Here is a 26,687-nt window from a genome sequence, read left to right on the forward strand (position 1 = left end):
GTGCGAAGGTAATGCTGCCGCGACAGTCAGGAGATTGCGGGAAGAATTCCCGAACTTACGTACACCAACGGAATATGCCGTACGTTCATTGGCACATCGCTTCTATTCCCGCGGCATTTCATCGTTAAATGACGAGGGGGCGGGTAGAGCATTCTCTGCGCGAAACCCCCGATCAGAAAATGATGTGCAGGCGCTGATAGAGGAGGACGGCACAGAAAGTGTGCGAGGAATCAGTCGCCGCTTGGGGTAAGTCACAATTAAAGTAACCATGATTTTTAATTATGTAAAAAAAAATGTTCTTGATCTGTAAATGTTTATGCATTTGTATGTATTTTTTTTCTAGTGTCAGCCGTAGTACCGTACACCGTATCCTGCAGGACAATTCTCTGCACCCATACAAGTTCGTACGGGTGCAGGAATTACTGGATACCGACTTTGATCAACGGATTCAATATTCAAGGTGGCTTCTGGGAGAAGTAGCGCGAAATCCATCGTTCTCCAAATACATTTTATGGACAGATGAAGCACTCTTCACAAGAGAAGGGTGTTTCAATGCCCATAATTTGCATCTGTGGAGCGACGAGAATCCGCATGTGCTTCGGTCACATCATGCGCAGGTTCGCTTCACGGTAAATGTATGGGCCGGAATTTGTGGCAATTTTATCGTTGGGCCGTACATCCTTCCTAACAGGTTGGACGGTCCAGCGTATAAAATTTTTTTAAAACATGTTCTGCCAGAGCTTTTGGAAGACATTCTTTTGGAGTTCCGGCAGAACATGTTTTATCAAATGGACGGTTCTCCGGCCCATTTCGCCACAGATGTTCGCGCCCATCTAGACGAAACCTTTTGAGACAGGTGGATCGGTCGTGGCGGACCTGTGCCGTGGCCTCCACGGTCACCTGATTTGAATCCGTTGGATTTTTATTTCTAGGGATACCTAAAGGTAATTTTAGAAATGAATATTTTCAAATTATTATTGCATTTTTTTACTGTTTCTTTAGATTAATTTTATCTACTTCTAGGATGCGGTGTACAAAGAAGCGGTAAACAATGTCGATGACATTGTCATAAGGATGCACACAACTGTCGCAATGATAATCAATGATACATTGGAAAAAGTCCAGCGACAAGTTGTAAGCCGTGCCGAATGGTGTAACGAAGTTGGAGGAAGACACTTCGAGCAGCATTACCGCTAATTGTAATCGGCCCTTTTCAGGGCCACCAATTTTTAACGAGGGATTATCCATAAAAAAACTCTACCCTTCCATAGGATACCTCACGGTGTTTGGAAGATCGGCGACGGGCATGGCGCCATATTAAATAAACAAGGTGTGTAGGAACGTAAACTGCGACCGACCCGCTGTCACCGACGGTACTCGGCGCTCTTAGGATATAATTAACGGCCGTTCAAAGAAAATGGTATCGGGTGTCATTTCCTCGGACGGCCGAACGACGAACGACAAGGGCCCACCCATGGTCGTCTAGGCTTGGATTTTTCGGCAGTGAAACGTCGACTCCCGAACGAACGAGTCGCATAAACGATTATCCGCGAACTAGTCTCAGTGATATTTCGTTATGTTTCCGGATTATCAGTGATTCATTAAGTGGTCAGTGTTTGGTGACCGTGCAGTGCAAGTGAATTTCATAAATATCCATACCAGAGGTTCCTCCGATAGTATCCCTCGAATGGTAGCTCATCAATAGGGTTGGCCTCGTCCCGGTTAGGAGTACCGGGGCGTTTACTTTCGAGCGGGGGAGTCAGCGCTCCCTCATCGACTTCATGTTTTGTGGCAGGGGCGCCTATGCTAGGTTGATGGAGAGCAGTATCCTCGACGTTGAGACTGCCTCCGATCATCGGTATATTTTACATAAATTTGTAGAGTGCGCTGCCGGGCGGGGACCGTACAGTGGCCCTCCGCGCCGGAGCGTAGATATCAAGCGTTTTTTGAAGTTGTATTCCAGGTTTGCGCATGAAGCTAACCCTCTCAGTATTGTTACTGTTGAGGACGTGGACGCGTACATAGACATGATCGTCGAACTGGCCGGACGGGCATCTCGCACTCTCCACCCCGGGCTGCGCGATAAGCGTCCCGTGTGGTGGTGGAGTAGCGAGATCGCGACGGCCAGGAAAATGGTATGTAAGGCCAGACGAAGCCTTCAGAGGGCCAGGCGCGGCCGGGACGCCTGTGTCCTGGAAGTAAGGATCGCGGCTTACAAAACACTCAAGAAGGACTTGGCCCGCACTATTGCGACAGCCAAGTCCGTTGCGTGGAGGTCCTTCACGGATAGCGTAGAGGCGGATGTTTGGGGCCGGCCGTACCTTTGGGTCAGGGGCAGGGTCAAGGGACGCTCCCCGCCAGCATCCCTTAGCGCCGACGAGGTTGCGGGCGTCGTCCGCAAACTTTTTGTAACGGAGCCTCCTAGTGGGGCTCCTTTCCCTCGAATTGAGGATTTTTATGTAGAGTGCCCTGCCTCTTCTAGGCAGTTTTTTACAGAGGATGAGGTCGAGGCGGCCATCAAAAAGGTCAGGAGGAAGGCGGCCGGCGTCGAGGGTATCGCGTCCTGCGTGGTCTGGGCTCTTGGGAGAGAGGCACTTAGCCACATTGCCCACCTTTTCAACACATGTCTCATATTGGGATATTTCCCTGAGGCATGGAAGGTGGGCCGGCTTGTGCTGATCCCCAAGAAGCCTGGACCCGGGGGCGGGGTGTCGTGGCGCCCGCTTTGCCTCCTCTCGAACTTCTCCAAGGCGTTCGAGTACTGTCTCAAGCAGCGCCTTGCCTCCGGGGTTACCTTCGCAAGCAACCAATTTGGCTTCGTCAAGCGCAAAAGCACGGTCGATGCCATGTGTCGTCTCATCGACACATGGGACGCTGCTAAGCGTACAGGGTTGCATTGCGTGATGGTGGCCTTTGGACGTCAGGAATGCCTTTAACACCGTACGGTGGGACGGTATTCTGGGCGCCTTGGCGGGGAAAGGGGTCCCGACTCCGCTGCTGCGCGTGCTGAGTAGTTATCTCAGCGGGCGCGTGGTGGAGGCGACGACCCCGACAGGACCTGAGCGTTTTTCAGTACATGCCGGGGTGCCTCAGGGCTCCGTTCTTGGCCCCTGGCTCTGGAACGCCCAATATGATGGTCTCCTCGAGATGCCTCTTCCCAGGCACTGTAGTGTTCTAGGTTTCGCTGACGACGTCGCCCTTCTCGTCGGCGCGCGTAGTGCTGACCGCGTGGTTGCGTTGGCCGAGCAAACGCTCGCCCGCATCCACGCGTGACATCCCTCGGAGGAGAAAACCGAGGTCCTGCACCTGACCAGCAGGAAGGCACCTGAGGCCCTTCAGCTGGCCCTCGGTTCGGCGTCCCTCCGTAGCGGCGGTTGCGTGCGCTACCACGGGCTGCTGATCGAGGGAAATCAGTGCTTCCGCGCGCATGTCAGGCGAAACTGCGAGAAAGCAGCCAAGTACGCGGGCCTGCTAGCCCGAATCCTTCCCAATATCCGGGGCGGGGGCTACTGGGCTCGGCTGCTCTACTATAGGGTGGTCGAGTCGGTGGTCCTCTACGCGGCCCCTGTTTGGGCGCACGTGGCGTCGAGGTGCGGCAACGACAAGGCCATCAACGCGGTCCAGCGTTCGATCCTGGCTCGAGTAGCCAGGTCGTACAGGACCGTGTCCCTCGACGCCGTTTGCGTTCTGGCGGGCGTGCCGCCCCTGGTGTTGGTGGCGGAGGAAAGGCTTCGTATCTTTCGCAGGCTGTCCGTCCTCGACATGGGCTCGGAGGGCTTCGTGTCGGAGGCTGGGCGGGTGAAGGCTGAGGAGAAGCGTGTCACGCTGCAGCGTTGGCAGGCGAGATGGGATGCTGCAAGGCATGGACGCTGGACCCACCGCTTGATCCCCGATATCAGCGAGTGGATCAAGTAGGGCCCTAAAATACTCAGCTTTCACCTAACCCAGTTTATCTCTGGGCACGGATGCTTCACTGAGTACCTGACGAGGATGGGCTTTTCGTCTAGTGATCTCTGCCTGGCATGTGGGCGGGGGCCTGATGGCCCCGTTCACGCGCTCCTGGAGTGCGGGCATTTTGCTGCCGAGAGGGGCGCCGCCGAAAAGGCAATGGGGATCGCCCTTAGTCTCGGGAGCTTTATGTCACTGTTGAAGGACGACGCTACAAGGACCACTCTCGTCAGCTACGTCACTGACGTGGCAAAGCAACGAGAGGAAATAGACAGGCAAGATAAACGACGGCACCGCAGGGTGCGAAGCAATCCCATGAGACACAGGCCTCAGCCTCAAGGCTAGGCGTTTTTCTATGTTTTAGATCTTTAGGTTTCTTTTTTTTTTTTTTTTTTTTTTTGTCTCTAGGTTTAGTATAGGCTTACCGTGGCCTTTGTTAAACGGTCCTGACTCGTGATCCAGACACCCACCGTGCAGGAATCCCGAGAAGGGACACCGCGGTGGGTGTTCTGCGCAAAGGCTGACGCCTGAGGAGGGGTTTAGTGGGTATACTTGGTATTGCACCCTTTTCGCCAGGGAGTCCCACACTCCCGCCCACCAACATCTTAGGGCGGCGTGCGCAATGCATTCCCCCCCCCTCCTCCTGAAAAAAAAGAAAAAAAAATCCCTCGAATGTTGCGGTCATCGACCTGGAATCAGCTGTGTGTTGTACGAGGTCAGTGCCCTTCGACATTGTGAGCCACAATTCCAGCCAGCAAATGCATCCTCAACTAAATGGGTGAGTGTCTTATTGATAATATTCTTCATATTTCTCTAACAAACATATCCCTTATGTCCTTTAACGCGATTATTATTTATTAAATTAGCTTTGCGCATCGTTCGTTGAATTCTGTTCGGACACGGAATTATTTAAATTCAAATATCATTTATGTACTTCGACTGGGTTGCTTATTGTTAATCTTCACTGTACATATCGCATACAAATTTCATACGGTACACGTGAGAAAATTAAAACGGTTGTCACGGTTAAACTACATATTATTTCGGGACCGAAAATTTAGTAAACATTCTTCAGACATTCTGAAATAAGGATGAATAGCGTTTTTCTTGAAATTATCACTGTCACGTGGTAAAAAAAAAATATCAAAAGTTCATGCTCCGTGACTTGTTCATTGATTCGGACGCCGCACACAGTCCCTCCTCCTTCAACTGTCAAACTCAGCGGTAAACGCACGTGCCGCTCGGCCGATCGATAACCATATGATTCGCGCCAATTCGTCTCATTGGCCAGTGTTTTTCGTTAATAACTCGCAAACGAAGCCGCGGATTGCATTTTCGCAAAGGAAAAAGTTACTTCAAATGACCTCAGCTACCCCTCATTTTCGGCTGTTAAAATAATTGTGGGACACCCTGTATACTTTTACCTAAAACTCTGCCTTCAATTATTTGCAAGCAAATAATCAACAGTTATAGACAACTAAAGAGAAGCCAAAAGTGGAACTGCAGAAGATGCAAGCACAGTTCAGAATGGGTACTGGCCAAAACCTCAGCTTCCACGCCAATAAAAAAGAACCAGTCGATTTTCTTAAACTGTTTTTCAACGATGAACTCGTGGCAAAAATCATTTGTGAGACGAATAACTATGCAAAAATGAAATTGGGAGGGAAGACGCTATCCGTAAATTCAATATGGCGAAGTTGGCGTGATGCGAAGAACACAGAATTCTGTGCATTTACTGCTGTTGTAATCAATATGGGCACAATGCCGTTGGCCAATTCGCATGAATATTGGTCGAGGAATAACATCAGTTATATTCCTTTCTATTCAGAAACATTTACAAGAGATAGATTCAGTCAAATATTCTGGATGCTACGCCTGACGATGCTTCCTCTTGAACATCGGCCAGGTGTCTATATACACTGCCGCATAATAAATAACGATGGCATTTATTAACGCTTCCCTGGGAGGTTTCAATTCGAGTATTATTCCGCGCCCTTGCGCCCATACGCTGATCGAAGCCGTGCTCCAATTTTTATATACAAATTTACGTGGACTCCGGCTGTTACTTTGCGCCGTGCGCGACAGAATGCGAATCCGGGAATACGCCTACAACGAGCAAGTTGCTTTTTAGACTACGTGAATTCAAAATTCTTGGATTATTTTATACCGGCCGAGCAAATATGTGTAGACGAGTCGACGGTAAAATTCAAGGGCCGAATTTCGTTCATCAGAAGAAACCGACAAAATTGGGTATCAGAGTTTATTCTCTAGCTGACACAAACGTTGGCTACATTTGTTGCATTTTACCATGTTATGGATCACTCACAACCGAGCTCTTAGTCAGACCTGAAGTGTAGTCATTCAAAATTCCAAATTTCTCGGTACTAGCTTTTAAATTTCCTTTAAGTATTGTGGCGTCGCATCGCTCGCCACTGCTCACCCGCTACCTGAGCGCGGCGGCTAGCAAAGTAAAGCATCTGCCTTCCTAGTCCTCTAGCGGATCCCGGACGAAACGTTTCCCTCTCTTTTTCCTGTCTCCCAAACATGGCGTCATAACCGCCAAAAAAGTACTATCCACGGCAGTTGTAACAGTTGAATAAAATTGCCTGTTTATATTTCTCGTTTTAGAACGTTGTTTAACACATTTTAGTTTTCATTCTAGTAATACTAAAAGCAGAATAAAGATCGCACGTTCTCATTTACCACGAACCGCCAGAACATATTTTGATAAACAAAATCCTTCCATAGACTGGAAGAAATTTCCTCCTTGCCCATTATCTTGATGAACGTTTATTTTAGAAATATTGTTTCGAGACAACAGAACTTTATATAAAAGAATATCCGTGGTATTGTATATCCCAAACGGTGCATAAAATTTTATTACATAGATCCGTGCATTCACGTCTTCTTATTAGGCAATTGTCAGAACAGGCGCAGGAAGCAACGAATAAGACAACAAAATATTATAGAGAATGTAATATGAGGAACTGTTCAAAAAAAGATTGTATAAAATTTAAAAATGTAATAACTAATTTCCGTCAGACGTATTAAGCTTGTTAAAAAATATAGATATAAACTAAATGTAATAACTTCGCTAATTCTATTAATAGTAATATTTATATCGATAAACGTAAATTATTTCTTGTATTTGTATGTATATAAATGTACGCGTAAAATTTTAAATTACACATAACCATAACCGTTACCATATACATAAAAAATTACTATATATTCTATATTCCATATTATTATATTATTATTATTTTTTACTCAGTTTATGCGTTATTGTCATATTAATTTACAAAATGTATCATTTTTATTTAATTATATCGTCACGTTAGTTTAGGTAGAATGTGTATCATTCTAACCACGTATTCTACCGTATTTTTTTTAAATTTAAGATAAGGTTAATTTATACTTTTACGACCGTTTCTAATGCTGTCATTTTTTAACATTAATATTTCAGTTTCTACTTTCTATATTTTAAATTTTTAAAGAAAACAATTCTGTAAAATTATAGTCATCAATAGTTCAACTTATTTTCTAAGATTTATTTTTGTCCAGAACTGTACATTCAGAGAATGTAACAAAATGTTGTGGAAATGTAGTGGACAATTACTTTTATTAATATTTACTATTAAATCCAATTGTATGTGTAAGTACTACATTGATCGATTTCGATTAAATTTTCGATGTGAGTGTAAGTTACCCTGATCTACAAAACTCATTTTTTAAAATTCCGTTATAACCTCAGACTAGAAAAGTTGAAAAAGCATTAATTATTATTCCAACCAATTAGCAACTTTTACAACAATTAGTGCACTTATTGTCTAGTAAACTAAGCAGTCTAATGTCTGAAAAAAATTCAAAAGTCATTCAGTCCAATATGTACTGCGTTTTAAAAGGTGTCAGCGCGCTTCCAAAGCCGCGCGCGCGATCAATACCCCCTTCGAAATCATTTTTTGTAGAAATATGTCTGTTGAATCCTTCCACGTTCAGTGAATATAAAGGTATTGAGAAATGCAAAATTGAAGCACCGATATCCACGTTACGTCAACATTCCTATTCTATGCATATTTGAACTACGTACATCCATATGTAACTATACAAACGATTTGAAATTTTAATTTATACAGAGATTTTACTTACAATGTTGGCCACTGTTCCAGCCGCACATTTGGAATACGCTCTTGCCGTTTCTGATTTCCATGATATCTCCGTCACATACGCCTGTCCTAGCGTTAGGTTGACCCTATAACGATCCACAAGAGCCAGCATTAGCTTTATCCAGATTGCACCATGTGGAGGTTGTATGGTCGGACTTTACACTGGCGGCACCGTAATTTCTAAAGATTATAACTCAGGCAATTTTTAAAAAAGTAAGCCATATTGCAGTTTTCTAGAAACACGCTGAAAGCAGTTTATATATCGCAGGATCAAAAGTCAGATGTTCCATCTAAAAAAAAATTGTTTACCTTCATGTGACATTCACACCCTTTCACCCAAGGATGGATGGAATATTGTAATGTTCCAATAGTGGAACATTCGAAACCTGAAAACTTTTGAACGAAACATTTTTTTTCTAAAATATCCTGTATTTAAAATATTTGACCGTTCCAGGACTTTTGGGATGCACTGCATATTAAATCATAGATAGAAATATTTATCTTTTTTTTCATTCTTCGCCTGTAAATAACATAATTTTTAATAATAAGGATTCTAAAACAGTAGTAGAACTATTGTGAAATATTTAACAATTTATCTAATTGCGCTTCACGGCACTTCTTGCATTTGTAAACACATGTGTTTGTATTACCTTTATGTTATTTCAGTAAGAAAAATATGTTATCAGAACACTACGCATTCTATCTTCTCGGAAAATACTAGTATTAAAACCTGAGATACAAAACAATTATCTCTATTCCATGTTTATAGTGATTACCACACTGGGGATTTTATGCGTTTATGACCAAACCTTTTAGTCACAATTCAAGCCAGTGGATAAATTAAAATAATTGATTAGTCACAGTTTTAATCGTATCAAAATTATGAACGAAACAATTAATTGTACGTCCAGAAATCATCTCTTGCAATGAATACAGAAAATTGATATTTTAGACAACGATCCGCAATCTAATGATTACAAATTGTAATTGCAAAGCAGGGTGTTCTATTGAACCAGGATCCATACCGTACTCTCTGGTCATGTTCTATAAGTGTGGGGAGATCTTGCCTTAATTGGCTGAACCGCAGGGATGACATCTCTATAAAAAATACCCAACCTCAAGCTGCCCGACGTGGCAACGGGATATCGTTCCGTCTTGCATCGGGGGATGGCTGGTGGGTGTACCAACTGTTAGCGTCCCAAACATGTGGACCTGACCCCCTCTCCACAACGGGATAGTTATGCTCAGAACTTTCAGACATCTGAACGCTTTACGACTATCTTCCAGGGAAATAAGAGTGGGAGAATTAACCATCAGAAATGGGATTGGATGATTCCTTCCACTTGTGAGGTTTCACACACCATGACTATACACCAATGGACCTATCAGTGGGTGGTGAACACCCTCAAGGGGCGACACCTGCCGACGGTCCTCGGCCCGGCCGAGGTCTTCGCCGAAGTTGAGAGGCTCTTCGCGACCTCCCCTCCAGCTGAGGAGGTTTTTCAGCCTCCCCCCGATTATTGTAGGGGCGAACACGACGTCGATCCTCCCATCTCCGAGGGGGAGGCAAAAGCGACCATTGCCAAAATTAAGAAACGGGCGGCGGGGCTCGACGGCATCCCCTCAGCTGTGGTCTGGGCTCTTGAGCGTGAGGTTCCCGGCCATATGGCCCACCTTTTCAATGCGTGCTTTTCTCTGGGATATTTCCCAGACGCTTGGAAGGTGGGTCGGCTGGTTCTGATCCCCAAGAAGGCCAGGCCTGGCGGGCCGGAATCGTGGCGCCCCTTGTGCCTCTTATCAAACCTGGCCAAGGCCCTGGAGTACTGCCTGAAGGATCGTCTGGAGTCCAGGGTCACCTTTGCAGAAAACTAGTTTGGTTTCACCAAAAACAGGTGTACTGTTGATGCGATGCTGCGCCTCATGAATTTGTGGGACGCAGCGAAAAACAGGGGCCAACACTGCATTGCTGTTGCCCTGGATGTAAGGAATGCCTTCAACGCGGTGCTCTGAGGCAATAACCTCAGGGCTCTGGTCGCTAGGGGCGTCTTTCCTCGGCTCTTGGCCCTGGTAAGAAGCTATTTAAGCAATAGATTTATATCCGCAGGTACAGCATGTTTCGCAGTATATGCTGGGGTCCCTCAAGGCTCGGTTCTGGGGCCCTTACTGTGGAACGTGCAATATGATGACCTATTAGTGGTTGACACTCCTCAAGAAGTGCAACATAATAGACTATGTTGACGACGTAATAATTGCAGTTTCTTGCAGGTCATCGGAACGGGCGGTGAGTCTCCTCACCATGGTAGTGAACAAGGCCCAGGGAGTGGTTCGCCTCGAACGGGTTGTTCCTGGCAGTGAAAAAGACCGAGTATATACATCTCACGAGCAGGAGGGCGCCGGATTCTTTACGGGCACTGATGAGTACGGGCGATATGTGCTGCGGATCTTCTGTCTCTTACTTCGGGCTGCTGCTCGAGGGGAGTCAGATGTTCTGCGCTCACGCCAGGCGGCATTGCGAGCGGGCCATGAGTTATGCGGGTCTGCTTCCGAACATGGGTGGCGCTGGGGGGGGGGGGTATTGGTCTCAGCTGTTCTACTATTACGCACACCGCCCTAAGGATGTAGAATGGATGAGAGTGTGGGACTCCCTGGATAAGTAGTGGAAGGCCCGGTATACCCACAGGGTGGTCGAGTCCGTGATCCTGTATGCAGCTCCCGCCTGGGCGCACGCAGCGAACGGTCGTGAGGTGCAGAAGTCTATTCTGGCTCGCGTGGTGAGGGCGTATCGTACCGCCTCCCTCGGGGCTGTGTGTGTTTTGGCTGGCATTCCCTCCTGGTGTTGGCGGCCAAGGAGATGCTTAGAGTCTTCCATCGGCTGTCGACCCTAGATAGGGACTCGGCGGGCTACAGGCTCCAAGTTGATCGTGTGAAGAGAGAGGAAAAGCTTGCCTCTGGAACTACGTGACAAGCGCAATGAGACTCCGGAAAGGATGGACGCTGGACTTAACGCCTGATTCCGATCATAGGCGACTGGGTTGAGTGGGGTCCGAAAATCCTTGATTTTCACACGACTCAGCTACTTGCGGGGCACGGGTGTCTCTCCGAGTTCTTGTGCAGGATCGGGAAAAGGCCTGACACAGATTGCCTGGTGTGTGGGCTGGGCCCTGACGACCCTGAGCACACTGAGGTGCGATGTGGGGGTTTCGCAGAGCAAAGGGCGACGCTGGAGGCGACTGTCGGTCCTATCAATGTTGACAGAATCGTACCACTGTTGAGGGACAATGGAACTAGGGGCTCTTTTATGGTATTCGTTAAAATGGTTATCTCACGTAAAGAGACCCTCAACCGCGAGGATCACAGCCGGCCAGCTAGACGCAGGCGCCCACCTGATCGCTCGAAGGTAAGGAGTAGTGGCTAGCCGCGGCCCTCGTCAAACGGCTTTAGGCACTTGTGAGTGCAGCTCACCCCTCCATGCAGGAATCCCGAGAGGGGACACCGCGGAGGGGATTTCAAGAAGCTTTGAGGGCTGATGCCCGAGGAGGGGTTTAGTGGGTATACCGGGCCTTCCACTACTTATCCAGGGAGTCCGACACTCTTATCCATTCTACATCTTTAGGACGGTGTGCGTAATGCATTCCCCTCCTCTTGAAAAAAAACTATACACCAATGGACAGAATATACAGCAATGCCCACACATAAAAAATCTCTTATGCAGCACAATATTAACAAAACCAAGAATAACAAAAAAGAGAGGGGGATGAAGAGGAGATGTGTAGTAAACACGACAAAACCAAGGAAAGGTAACACCTGCACTAAATAGATAGTGGTAGGTGGTAAATTCTGCAGCAGCAAGCCCAATACATGAAGAAGCCCATACATGAATTTATTTATTGCAACCTAGACTGCCTTTTTGATCCTTATGTTTATACTGCTTATTTTACCAGGTCGAGCGTGGCATTGCGGCAAAATGCATTCTGCAGTCACGATCATTGCAGTCAGGAAAATTATCTACGCAAAGCGATCCATGCTCAAGAAATCCTGCATCAGAGCCAGTTTGACTGTCGTTCAGAATTGCAATTGTTTACTTCACGGACACACCTCACGCTGCACACTGAGCGAAATTCATTGACATTCTGTTAAAAAATGAACTCTTTCAAATTGATAATAAAGAAATTTGTATTGCTTTACGAAGACCAATGGACCTCCGAAATGAAGAAATTATTGAAATTGAATAAATATTTTAGTTACTATAGCCATTTAAAGTAGAGCATTTTGAAAGTAGGACATTTCACCTGACAAAACTTCTCATCTTGCTCGTGATGTTCTGATTACTGTGTACCATACTTTGAGCCTTTTTATACAATGAAATATCAAGCCTTTCTAATAAGAGTACCTCTTTTTAGTGGTTATTAAGAATAATAAACGATACCACAACCTCTATCTACGCCGAACATGAAAATACCAAAATCATCATGTGTAGTACACAATAATACAGGAAAAAGTCATATTGTGAGTATTCTGCTGCAGAAAGAATTCGTAGAATACGAAACGTAGTAAATCATTCTTCTTTAAAAGAATTGTTAGATACAGCGAAGATGAGTTTTCGAAAATACGAAATACAAAAAGAGCACATCTTCTGAGACAGTTGCAAAATAGCAAACATTGCAATTTTTGTAATTTTTTCAAAGGATATAATAAATCAAAAGCAAGAACTTTTACAGCCGAAATAGTATTAACCACATTTATACCCAGTAAGCAGTTTGTCCTAAATTTGACATGAATTTGAGCTTACGTTATTATATCAAATTTCGGCCTCAAACGGCCTCAACGCCTCATACGTGCCAAATCCGAGCCAAACCATGTAGCACTATCTTTCGTTAAAAGGGGGCAGGTCAATCGCAATAAAAACTGTCCTCAACGTTACCCTGAAAGAAAATCTAGACCAAAATGGCAAGGTAAGCGGGGAAACAACATCTAAATTATGTATTTCTAAGTTTAATTTATTTGAAATAAAAATGTTTACGCATTACTATTATATTAAATTTCTACTTTTAAAAATCTGAAAGTTTTTATGTATGTCTAATTCTAAAACATTGAAGCTACGTCACAATTACTTAAATAATTTAGCACTATCAACTGTGCTGTTTTACTGCATATTATAGAAAAAGAAATTGGCAGGAAAGAGAGAAACATTTTATTGGATACTGTTCCGGCCGAATCGCGGACCGCGGGTCAACGCACGTTCGACTTTCGATGTACGCCGTCTCGCCGTTTTTGTCGAATAAACGGCGAGGCGGCAAGACAATAACACGATCGACGTGCGTTGGCCCGACCGTCAAACGCTCGCCTCGGCCTAAATGTATACGCGGTGTTTTTGCATTAGAAGGCAATGACCGGCCTTCGACGCCTGACGATGCTTCTCCTTGAACATCGGCCAGGTGTCTATATAAACTGCCGCAAATTTGATAACGAGGGATTCTCTAAGATATCGTTATCGTTAATAGTCAAGTTTTATTTAGTGCCCCTTGCGCCCATACGCAGCCGTGCTTCAATTTTATAGTTCACACGAAGCCGTGCTTCAAATCTTATACGTCGAACGCAGCCGTGCTCCAAAGATTGTAAACCGAAGGACTGTGGAGTCCAAATCAATAAATCGTGTCGTCTCCTCACGACTTCCGGCGGTTTAATTTTGTGCCGTGCGCAACAGATACAAAAATCATGAATGAGGATGTTTCCAGAGGAAGGATATTTAAATGAATAAGAAGAATATTTAAAATAGCACTTTTCAGTGCTACACTTTTAAAAAAGATTCACGCCAGGTTCAACGTTAAATAAACAACAATTATTAACCCCTACGACCTGAAATAGATAAAATAATTGAATTTTAAAGTCAATGTGTCATGAATTTTAATACTTTCAAATTATGCAGTTTCTCAATAATGGAGTTTTTATTTCACAATTTTTTTTTCATATATTCAAATTATTGAAAAATTGTATAATATCCAAATATTTAAACAAAAAAATGTATCATTTGCAAATTATTTCAATTGAAAATAAATGCAACTTACATACAAATCCCTTTTCCTTCCTAAAACAAATAAGGTTTACTCTGATTTCACCCTTACTCTTACTAAGCTTTCACTCTTACTCTTACAACTAACTCACAGTTGGGTTAGTTATAAGAATTCTCAATACAACAGAGAATATCATTTACATATGTCTATGTACCACATGAGTGCGCCGACCTGCTCGCTTCAAACGAATCGTTTCGCTACAAGATTTCGCCAGGTTTGCTATTGATTTGTAATTTGTCGATCTGTATTATCGACTGTAAGTAACTATAGTTACCGGCAAGCTCGCTGTGGTGCATCTTTTGGTTGGAAGAGAACTGTGACGCTAGTAGTGAAGAATGTCGGAAGCTCGAGGTGGTGTTTCCCATACAATTCAAATCAAGTAATCGTGTGTCTTAACTAACTAAGTAATCTACTGAAAATACACTCCACTGCCTCTGTACATGCCTTATCTCGGGGTCTTCGGTTGTGAATTTTCGATTCAAGCTCTATATCTCTCGATATTTACGAAAAACTGTTAGCGGCGGCCATCTTGTGTCGTCTTGCTCGTGAATTGACACCACTCTGGCCGAATATTGCAAATATCTCCGCAATAACTGCAAAACGGATATTTCTACAACCGAAGCATCCCAGTTTAGTCTTTTGGGAATCTAAATTTTCCACTTACGAACTGCACATTTCGATATTAAAGCGTCAGTTTTACTTGATGTAAACCTCTAAAACTAATATACGTATATGGTTTTCTTCTATGTGTCAAATTGATCCCATAAATTTTCAATCGGATTTAAATCAGGCGATTGAGGAAGAGGATGTATTTACTTTTCAACAATTGTAAAATAAATATTCCTGTACAATACTGGCCTTGTGTTTAGGACCATTGTCCTGATAAAACTTAACCCTTTGCACTCCGCTGTCCCCTCTCGTGGGACATCGTAATTCTAGCATGTCACTCGGATGTTCCCTCTCGTGAGACATTAAAGTTTATTAGTGATTACGGGGAATTGAGTTATTTCAGCGCAACTTTTTGAGACATGCATGTTTCCCTGAAGTTTTCTCTTGAAATGGCACAAGAAATCAAATCAAAATATAGTAAAATTACTAAGATATATACAAGAAATGTCAGCGAGTTTTGACGAGAACGTGAGAGACGTGCTCACGACGGTCCGAGCACTTCAAAGGCGCCACTTGAAAAGAGCGATAAGGCAAGTTTGTAGATGAAAGATCGGTATGCGAACATAGCAGGCACTGTATAGTGAGATTTATAATCATAAAATCTGGAGGAAAAGATTTTCAAAGCTGATCTCAGTCTGGTTTGAAGCGTCGAGCGGTATAGATAGATCTAACGAGTGAGAAAATCGGAAAAGTGATTCTTCTCTTGGTAAATAAATTGTTTGGTAAAAGTTTTTTTGGTAAATATCATCTTGTGAGTTAGTAATAACAATTAGAAATTTTCAACCTATGTATTTATTCATATTGTTTATTAGAACAATGGCAAAACGTTCAAACACGAATGAGTCTCATGACGCAAGTAGTAGTGAAGATGAGCTCCAGATAGACGTTTATACAGATATGTTAGAAATGTTACACAGAAATGTTACTACAAATATGTAGAAGGTTTTCTTCTACAGTTAGTCTATCGTTTTGATAGTAGTGATAGTGATATCGTCCAAGTAACAAGGCGACGAGAGAAAGAGTTCGCATAGATAGTAATTACAACAACAAAACGAAATTATAAAACAAACGATAACAAAATTATAAAAAATAAAATATTGATTTTTTTGCAAATTTCTCGATTTCAGGCAAATTCATATGAGTCCAATATCATTATAATATGTTAGTTAGTTCCAAAATCATACTAAATAATAAATACGAGGGTCTGTAGATGCCCGTTTCTGCCGAAAAGTGGCGCTGAATAGCTGGTAGCCAACGTCCAGAGTGGTTCGGAGTGCTAAGGGATAAAACTGTACGTATATCCATATTTATAGCACTTGTAATTAAACTTTTTTAAAAATGCCCAAATACTTCATTTTGTCGACAATACACACTATTACACTCCTACCACCGTGCATCACTGTCGGTCTTCGATTTGGAATGTTTAATTTTGTATTTACTTTACGCTACAATTTGCCCAGGATCTTTCTTAATTTTTCTTATTATCTTGCGTTGGTCGTGAGAGTCGAATAATTTTTGACGACCTTTCTGAGGCATTAAATCAATTCGATTCTCGCGAATGTACCGACGTAGAATATCTGTCACACTACTCTTGCTTATATTTAATAATTTGGCTATATCTCTGTATGATTTTCCCATTTTCTTGTGATAAATAACCAACTGTCGGCTTTCAAAAGACGTATTAAAAAATATCCCCATAATGCATAATTTATTCACTAGTAATTAATTAAACATGTGACTTATTATTTACTATGATCTTTTCTACCGTTATTTTATTGTTTATTATTACGATGAAAGTAATTCCGAATACAATAGTAAATCTACAGTTTAGAATTTGTCCGAAATGCGCTTATGTATCTAAACGCTGTATTTCATCATCATTTTTCTAATTGGTTTCTAATATCTGATATAAATGCCCAGACGAAGATGGATGCATTGGCGACCACCACGAGATCGAGACAGTCGCCCACTTAGATCGCCCTGATCGTTCAGATCACCCTGACTTAGGTCGTCCTGACTTACGTCGCCTCAACGATGATTGTCCTATCGATGGTTGCTTTAAAGCAGCCCATCTCCAAATAGTCCTAAACTTATACCATCGTTTATAAATATTTTGTTCTTCGAAAATAAATAATTTTTACAGAATTTGACGTACTTAGTGTGTACTTAAATTATGTCACAGGACACTTTATTATCTACCACATTTTTTGAATTATGTCTAATTGAATATGTTGAATCTTCATTTCATTTTTTAACCCCTTGACATACAATGACGTCTGGTAAACGACGTCATTTATTTCATGCGGCATTGTAAACTTTGTTAAAAAGACAATATTATAAATATCAACTTCCAGTATCAAGCCTCTTGATTTTCGAAGATTAGAAACAAATACAACACGTCTGTGTTATGATAATCAGAAAAACAAATAGATATGCAGCTCAAATGAAAATAGTACAGAATACGAAAATGAACGGAGAGTGGTTTCGAGTAACAACTGATGAAGTGAGAGCAAATTTTTTCTTATGCATTATAATGTAGCAGGTAAAAAACTCTAACTCTATAACGCACTTTCTTCATTTTATGGACAATGAGAGAGAAGACAGAATGCGGAAGGTTCGATCTATGGTCCACACAATAATTTCAACAATTATACATTCTAGAAAAAAATGTGGTCATGGACGAATCCCTAATGAAATCTAGAGGGCGGCTGAATCACGTACAATTTATCGCATAAAACCAAACGAGATTTCGAATTAAATTTTACAAATTATGTGAATCCAATTCAGTATCTGCACAGAACAGGATAAAACTGAAGGAAGTGATGTACCTGTATCGCAAAGTGTAGTCATGAAACTAGCCAAACATATTTTAGGAAAAAGTATTATATTATCAAATTGGAATTCGCTATCAAAAGTATTCCAAATTTTGAATAGAAATAATATAAATGTTATTGGAATGGTCAGAAAGAATCGAAAAAATATGCCAACGAAGCTGGCATCGTACAAACTAAAAAAGGGAGATATAAAAACATTATGTAATAAGTACTAAACATTCAAGTGCAGAAATGGTTGACACAGGAAAAATAAGAAGAAAGAGGGAAGGTAAGGAAGAAAATGTTTTAAAACCCAGCTGTGTAGTGAAGTACAACCGTTTGAATGTGTGTGAGAGGTGTCGACAAGCAAGACCAATTTCTTGCATGTTTCCCTTTCACACGAAAGTGTGTCAAAGAATATACAGATGTTCTTTTATATATGTTTGATATAGGTATCTATTATGCTTTTGTGAGCCGTTTATTTTGAAAGTGGCATAAGTCACTTCGTTTTTAAGTCGATATATTTAAGGGTTTGCATTTTAACACGTTTAAGAATATGGATGCTAACTTTCGAGAAGATTTACTTGTATTTGTTATCTCAGGATACTGATATTTTTCTCAGTATAAATAATTTCGTATAAACATTCAAAAATCACCACTTTTCATTACGGTAAAATGACTTATGCCACTTTCAAAATAAACGGCTCATATCCTATGTTCTAAGTTACCTAATTCACTCAAGCAAACAATTGTAAATTTTCAGTTGAATATATATATTGCAGAAGATATGCTTGATTGCTTTATTGCAGAGAATGCCCAACTCGATTACAAGCAAAACATTCAGCACATGTTCCTCGATATATGCTATCGACTGATAAAAAGAAACATCCTACAAAGAAATGCCACGTGTGTGTGAAACATAATTATAAGAAACGAAACAACTTGGCAGTGTCAAAAATGTCTAGTTCCTCCACATGTTCCAAAATGGTTTGAAATGTATCATACTTCAAAGAAACACTAAATTATTATTTTACAATATTACTCTTAATTATTGTTCATTAACATTATATATCAGTCTGATTGAATATTATAAAGCAGAGCACATTTCAAAATAAAACGCACTGTTTCTAAGCGTACGAAATTGCGTTTTATTTGTATATCAAGGGGTTAATTATAAGTTCGGAAGAGTTCAGTGTTCGCTTTGGTCGCATTTCGAAGAGCGATGCCTTACGCTAATAACAAAATAAAAATTGGCTGCTATTAGCTGCTATTGGAGAAATCATATAATAATAATGCCAAAATGATACGTGCCACAAAGCATATCGTGATATCTATGGGTTACCGACTTGCGCGAGATGTTTTGAATAGATCGAGTAAAATATCAATATTTCAACTATTCGCACTCTGTAGACACCAATATGGATAATTACAAATTTTTTTTTTATTATATGCAGACTATAACTCATGAGCCGTTCATTTTTCGTGTATGAGCAAAAGAACGATCAAGAAATCGAAACCATTTCTCAAAGAAACAATCGAACTACTGGTTTCGGATCAATGTTCACAACATGAAAATAAGGAGAATGTTCAATACAATTTAATCTAAAACAAAAATTGTATTTTAAAATGTAAGGCTTAAATATATGTAATTTTAGTTGTCATATGTCCTCTCCCGCTTTTTATATGGAAACTTTATATGGAAACCGACTACTGTGCGACGGTCGCCCTAACAGCGGCGATTGCCAATGTGTGAGAAATTGTCGGAAAATAAATAATATTAATTAACCAACCGATAAATTCGGTCGGTCTCACCAACACGTTCAACGAAATCCCGCCATTCCAACTCAGTACGATGTTGGAAAAGAGTAAATGAATAATAACGATAGTTATTCTTCGTAGAGTTATGTAAATTTTTACACTTTTACTGGTACTTAAATAAAGATCAAAAGGACATATATATTTGTATATTTTTATTTTATATTATTACTAACATAGAAATATACAAATCTGAAGTTCTGTTCAAATATCATTAAAAGTGTAAAATGTAGAGTGTATAATTATTCACATCGTTTTATACTTAGTGGCGAGCATATAAATAAGGAACTGCGTATATGTAATGCGTTTCGTAGACCTCGGTAATTTATACGAATGTTGAAAATTAAGCTCAGATAAAAGAGTTAAAAAATGAGTTCATTTTTTTGTCATTCTAAACAGTAGCAAAGCTTAAAACAAGCATTTTGTCCCTATATCATTTAAAAAAAAAATTCGAATCGTTATGTCCAACTCAAAAAAAGCTATTCCTTTTTAAAAAGAAGTGCCCCAATATTTTCGTTACCGATAGTATATCTGTGCCAACATTTCTGACAATCACTGCATGCCCGCGAAAACTAACAAAAACTACGTCGCCGCCAATATATTCAGAGACCACCAAAATCGGAGCTGTATATTCTGAAGTGAAGGACATTGATTTTTTCAAAGCTTGAGACAGGAATAGCCTTTTGAAGATTCACCTCCTCCCCAAAGATGTTCGGTTAATTTACAACAACGTAATTTCATGCGTCGTCACGCCTGAATTTTACATATTCCCCCACGGAGCTCTTACAATACGAACCGAGGGACATTGTCGGTGCAGCGGGAACGGTAATTTCGGTTGGTGAACCCTGTAGCCGCGGCAATTAAAGGTCAACACTTCCGTCCCGAGGACGCATTCGCTAGTCTCCAACGTTTACTCATGGCAGGAAAAAGGAAGAGGTAAAGAGGGCGGTAAAAGGTAGGTAAACCGGGAGGGAAACGGGGGAGGGTAAGGCGCAAGGGTGGGAAGCGTGTCGCTGAAATCACGAATGCGTAGTATTCCGGGGTTAATATGCTGTTAGTGGAGCAAAGAATGATAAAGCTGCGTCGCTTACTATGTTGAAGTGGACGAAATCGATCCTCAGCTGGCTGACCTGCCTATCGATCTTCTTTACGGCCACTGAACAGTTCATGGGCCAGTCAATGAGGTTGGGAAATCCGGGGCTGATCACGTAGGTGAGATTATTTTGCACCTCCTCCGCGCAACCTGCCGTGACTTGCGATAACAGAAAGAAAACAAAAAGAAATAATGAACGATGCCTACAAAAAAAAAAACGCCGCAAATCCTGAGAAGATCGCGAACCTGTTCCGCATGCAACGCCAGAAAATATTTGTGCTACGAAGAATACCGGCTCGAAAATATTGATCCAGTTTCAGCCTGCCCTATGACCGGGAAACAACGAATTCGAGTGCGTTCATGTGGTCAGACCGTGTCGCGAAACGACGCGGTCGCGCATCGATAAAGATACGCTTATTTCTTTTTTTTTATCTGTTCGCATCGAGTCCCCGTTTCGAGTCCCCTCCATGCGGTCGAAATTTCGCGGCTGGATAAATTCGTGAGTCGATTACACGAAGAGTATTTAGAGAACGATCGCGCGTTCCGAATGGGATCAAATATGTGTACTTTTAGGGCAGTGTAGTTTAAGGTATATAGAGAATTGTATACAAGGTGATATTAACGGAAACATATTTCATACACAGTATATAAATTAGCAAGTTTTACTTCAAGTCTAACTCATTTTCACGTGTACACGTGTAATTAATGTACACATGTTTTGATCCGTGGCATTTTTTGACACACGCGTACACGTGTATTCCACTAAAAGTGTATGAAAATATACATGTACACGCGAATTTCGGTACACGTGCATCCGTCTATTTCAATAACTAATTCAACATGTATGTGCTACTAAGATATCCACATTTTATTTTGTATGATTATTATGTGTAGAATAAACCTTCAACATTTTCAGGTACAGCGGAAGACGGAACCACAAAACAGAGTAATTTTTTTCAAATTACCTGCATAATTAAAAAATAAGTACTTGAAAAAGCAGGTTTTTGATTCTACACAAAATAATTACGCAAAATAGAAAATATTAGCAGTACACGTGTACTAAAATATACGTGTAAACATATATCGGAATACACGTGAATTACACGAATCTATACACGTGTATTATCAATTACACGAATCTATACACGTGTATAATCAATTTTTTTTAACATATTGCTGATAGTTTTCTGATTAAAATGAGACCAAACACGATATGACGTTTTTTTTACGCAGACTATTCCAACGTTCACTTTCACTGCATTATCACTAAACATTGATCGCATATCAATAATATATACAGAAGAACTTTCCTGGGTTAATATGTATGGCCCTGAAAAGAACCAATTTTTTGATGCTGCGCGTTCAAAGTTCGTATCGTTAACAACACGTACTGCGTACGAACTGCAGAAGATTGGCACGATGGACGACAATGTTTCGTTCTCTTACGAGCGAGTTTCAACTATTTTCCATCGAACGCGAACATTGTCGGCCATTCTGCAGTTCGTCCCGAGCATTAATATGAAAAGGACGTCGCGAGAGAATTTTCTTAATTATTCTTGTACGGTGCGATCAACTTGTTTACTCCAAGGATGCTGCAAAGGGTTCAGGAGAACATTACGAAATGTGTCAACGCGGTGCGTGTTGTTAACGGTGCGAACTTTGAACGCGTCGCATTAAAAAATCGGCTCTTTTCGGGGCCATATATATTGATGTATGTATTAGGTTGTCCCATAAGTTTCTTCCGCGCCACGCTATCAGTGACTCTAAGTGGCTGTGTTTATATAAACATGCAGGCTTATCTCTTAGCCGTTTATGGCATCGGTTTCAGTCGTCCCAGAGCTCTTTCAAAGTACGTTTCATTGGTGACAAAGTCTCTTTTAAAATCTTTTCTACACCGTTCAATATGGAGAGCCAAAAGATGTATTTGCGGCATGTTATGCTTCATGGCTTTAAAAAAGGCAATAGTGCAAAGGACACTGCAGACGAAATTTGCACCGTTTACGGGAGTGGTACTACCACTATTAGGACCGTCCGCGATTGGTTTAAGAAATTTAGAGCTGGCAATTTCAAGTTCAAAGATGAAGACCGCAGCGGCCACCCAGCAACGACTAATACGGACATTATCAAGACTGTGCTCACTGAAAATCCACGATATAGTGTGCGTGAGATAGTGGATGCCACTAATATTCCCAAGACAACGGTACATAAACATTTAATCAAGATGGGATATGCGAATCGATATGAAGTTTGAGTTCCACACCTATTGACGGAGACCGGCCTTATGAACCGTGTCTCTACGTGCGATTTGCTTCTCCAGCGACACGAAAGGGATCCTTTCTTAAAGAGGCTTGTCACTGGAGACGAGACTTGAATTTTATACCAAAATGTGCATCGAAAACGCACTTGGTCCAAGGAAAATAGACCTTCAACTGTTGCGAAGCCTGGACTTCATCCGAAGAAGGTTCTTCTGTGCATTTGGTGGGACTGGAAAAGCGTAGTGTACTACGAGCTCCTTCCTCAAGGTGATACGATCAATGCTGACAAATATTGCAATCAACTGGATCAACTGAAAGCCGCCATAACAGAAAAACGGCCAGAATTGGCAAGACCGCATGTTGCGTTAGCCGTAAGGCTATTATTACAGTTTGATTGGGACGTTCTACCTCATCCTCCATACTCCCCAGACCTTGCTCCATCCGATTACTACTTGTTCCTCTCCTTAAAAAATTCTCTTCGTGGTAAATTTTTCAAATCCATAAGCGAAATAAAAACGCACCTAGATGAATATTTTACAAGTAAGCTTCAACAATTTTGGAAAGAGGGCATAATGAGGCTTCCTGAAAGATGGAAGAAGGTTATAGAACAGAACAGTTCATATATAACATAATAAATCCATCTTAAACAAAAAATATCGTGTATTCATTTCGCATAAAAAAGGGGGAAGAAACTTATGGGACACCCTAATATGTCTGATAAGTGATCAGTGTGTACTGATAGTGTAGTAAAAGTGATCGTTGGAATAGCCTGCCTGGAAACATCCTTCTGTTCGTCGCCGTCGGATACAGATCAGCTATGCAGTTCATCATACATTGTACGAGGTCGATTTACAACTAAATGGGTCAGTTTCTCATTGATATTCTTCATATTTCTCTAACAAACATATCCCTTACGACCTTTAATGCGATTATTATTTATTAACCCTAGAAAGATAACCATATGACAACGTACGTAAAAGATAACCATACGCTTCAGAGGCGCATGCTTTTCTAAGGCGTCAATTTTATACTAACAATGGATATTTATTTAAGTTAATCTAGTCATTTTAAAGGTTTGGCATTATTGTAAAAATAAAATGCATTTATATTATATTTTTTTATATTTTAAGTAATTTTAAACTTAAATCACTAGACCTCGATGAAAAATTAACAAAAATCAACAGTCTTCGGTTTATGGGAACAAATCCCGTAAAATATCACAAAAAGTAGTGTTTTATCCTTACAAACTAGTAGACTATAATATAATCAGTGTAAAAAAAACTATAATATTATAAAAAATTTCTTTAGAGACAGTCATGACAAACGCCTTTCTTGTGTTCACCACAAACTGTCTTTTTGCATTTGGCACAGGTCATCTTTGACATTCTTTTCTTTTTAGACGTGCAAAGACTGCAATAACGCCTTTTTTTGGCTGAGGGTTCTTCTTCATCATCTGTGGAAGCCTGTACAGCAGATTTTGGAAGAATATTTTCAATGTTGCTTCGCACATAGCTTGGCAAAGTGGGTGCTTCCAGTCTTTGCGTCATCCACGGTGCAGTCAGTTGTTTATTTCGCAGGCGCCTCTGCGACGTAGGTTATCTTTCTCGGGTTAAATTAGCTTTGCGAATCGTTCGTTAAATTGTGTTCGGACACGGAATTATTTAAATTAAAATTTAATAAATTAACATATATATATCCGCAATCTGCTCCTTTGACTCCTCCTTTTTATTAAAAATCCTAAGCTCAAAAACAGCCGTGTCATAAAGAACATTAGTGTTGTGCACTAACAGGTGCAAAGGTGTCATTGTAGCCTATGCCTTCTCTCTGAGACTATCCTCTTGCCACCAAACGTGCTCTATATCTATCGATATTTTCTGTTGTATTTCCCTTAACTACAAATACCCATTTGCTGCCTATCACTCTCTTACCTGTCGGTAATTTTACCAGTTTCCAAGTGTTATTCTCCTCCAGGGCTTTTATTTCCTTCTCCATTGCCGCTTTCCATTCACTTGTTCCGGAACTCTTGATCGCTTCGGTATAGTTGATAGGCCCAGCATCAGCGATAAAAGTTACAGGGATGCCAAATCTATCTGGTGCAGAGATCTTACTCCTATTTCCTTTTTTATTTTTTTATTTTTTTTGCTGTTGCAGTCGTCCTGGCGAGGCAGTGAGCCGTCTAGAATCGAGCCGTATATGCTCTGTCCTAGCGTGGCCTCTATCATCTGTGAAGTGTCACGGCACCTCGTGATGTCCACTGATTTGCCGACAGATCCACGTCGTCGCAGGTCCAGGAATCTCGCCTAACTCCAGGCGATGGCCACACTAGGAGTGGGATTACGCAGTCTCGGCCTAGTTGAAATCCTCCCGGAATCCTCGGTTGTCGGGTGTCGTCTCCAGGCAGCGCCTCTGCCAGTGGATGACGATATCTAGGTGGTCGATCCTTTTCGTAGATCCCAGGAGGATGCTCGGATCCTCCCTCACTCGACAACGATGTGCTGCATTTTCTTACTATCGAGTGTCGCTCGTTAGTCTTCTTTTTTTCTTCCCCACCCCCCCTCTTTTGAGTTTTTCTTTATTTTCTGCTGAGCTGAGGCTTCATGAGGCTTCGATATTTTTCTCCTTCGGCTTCAGAGAGTCGTTTATCCTCGCGGATGAGCCTGGCAATCAGATTTTCATTCTTTTGCTCCGCTTTTGCAGTACATTCCCATGCCATTTCCCATATACGGTATGAGTGTTGGAATTTGCTAATTGTTTATTTACTAATAATGCAATACAAATATGATACAGTGTTTAATAAAGCATCTAGCGGATATAAAATGTACTTTGTGTGAAGAAGAGTGACTGTATGTGAAGTCGCGGAGATACTGTCTGACAGATCGTCTTCTAGGCTGACGAACGCCTCTGTAGTTCTATGGGAAGTAGCTTCTCGCACTGGAACGTGCAGTCCTTTTATACTATTCCTTCAGAAGGTCGGGCTTGTACCTGCATTTATGAAGCTCTGGGTTGTACCTTTATTTATTGCCCCTGTAGACATGTGTATGTGAGTATCGTTGTATATACCAACAATGAGTTTTCGTTTCTCCAGGCCGTAAAGTGTTTTCTCTCTGTAACATAAGCTTGTTATTATCTAAATGTAACGAGTCGTTTGTGAGCGAATAACTATAATTCTCGAGCAATGGCAGTCCGAAAATTCCATGCTCTATTATCGGAAAGTCTGACTCTACTATATAAAACGTGTTTTGTTTTCCGTAAAGTTTAATATTAGTTCGCTCGTTAACTTCATGTTTGTCGTTTCCCATAAAAAATACGCGTTTTTCGCAAGGTTCCGTCTTAGTGTCTCTGTGTCGTTTTATTAAATTTTTTGAAATTATCATATTATAAAGATTCATTATAATATAAAAGTCTGAGAATAATAAATACATATGATTGAATGATTGAAACAGATATTTCTAAAATGATTAATAAATTTTGTATGACAATTAAAATAATAATAGATGAAATATTTATAGCTGATCCTAGTAAGGATAATAATAAATGACCTGCTAGTATATTTGCTGATAATCGGATTGCATTCCTGAGCCCGAGTCTACTAAAAATCGTTCTCTTCGTCCACTAAGTCGGTTGACTCCATCTGTTGGCAATCTTCCTGTGGTTGTGTTGACTCGTTGGGGAATTGTCTGGCATATATATGTGGTACTAACTCGTTCGTACTGGCTTCAGGTTTGGCTATGACTCTTCTTGCACACCATGTAAGTCTGTAATTCAGACCACGGTGCACCTCAAGTATACTACCAACAAGTTGTGCCATCGTTCCAGTGACGTTATTGAAGTCAATAGTCTTTAGGGCACAACAACAC

At 41.4% G+C, this 26,687-nt stretch overlaps 2 protein-coding genes across 2 annotated transcripts in view; one reads left to right on the top strand and one right to left on the bottom strand.

The window, feature by feature from the left end:
- The window catches only part of LOC117228270 (uncharacterized), a 59,035-nt gene extending 38,301 nt beyond the window's left edge, over positions 1-20,734 (bottom strand). The window contains exons 1-2 of the mRNA XM_076520714.1: positions 20,574-20,734; positions 8,098-8,200 (exon numbers count right to left, since the gene is read on the bottom strand). Coding sequence (XP_076376829.1) covers positions 8,098-8,200; positions 20,574-20,651 — 181 coding nt within the window. The 5' untranslated portion in view covers positions 20,652-20,734. The remainder of the gene's footprint in view (positions 1-8,097; positions 8,201-20,573) is intronic.
- Positions 20,735-22,478: 1,744 nt separating this feature from the next.
- Positions 22,479-25,134, top strand: LOC143259346 (histone-lysine N-methyltransferase SETMAR-like). Its single transcript, XM_076521017.1, has 3 exons — positions 22,479-22,775; positions 22,989-23,201; positions 24,982-25,134. The coding sequence occupies exons 1-3, from the start codon at positions 22,479-22,481 to the stop codon at positions 25,132-25,134; spliced, it is 663 nt and encodes a 220-aa protein (XP_076377132.1).
- Positions 25,135-26,687: the final 1,553 nt, after the last annotated feature.

This window comes from Megalopta genalis, chromosome 4 (assembly GCF_051020955.1).
Source record: "Megalopta genalis isolate 19385.01 chromosome 4, iyMegGena1_principal, whole genome shotgun sequence".
NCBI lineage: Eukaryota > Metazoa > Arthropoda > Insecta > Hymenoptera > Halictidae > Megalopta > Megalopta genalis.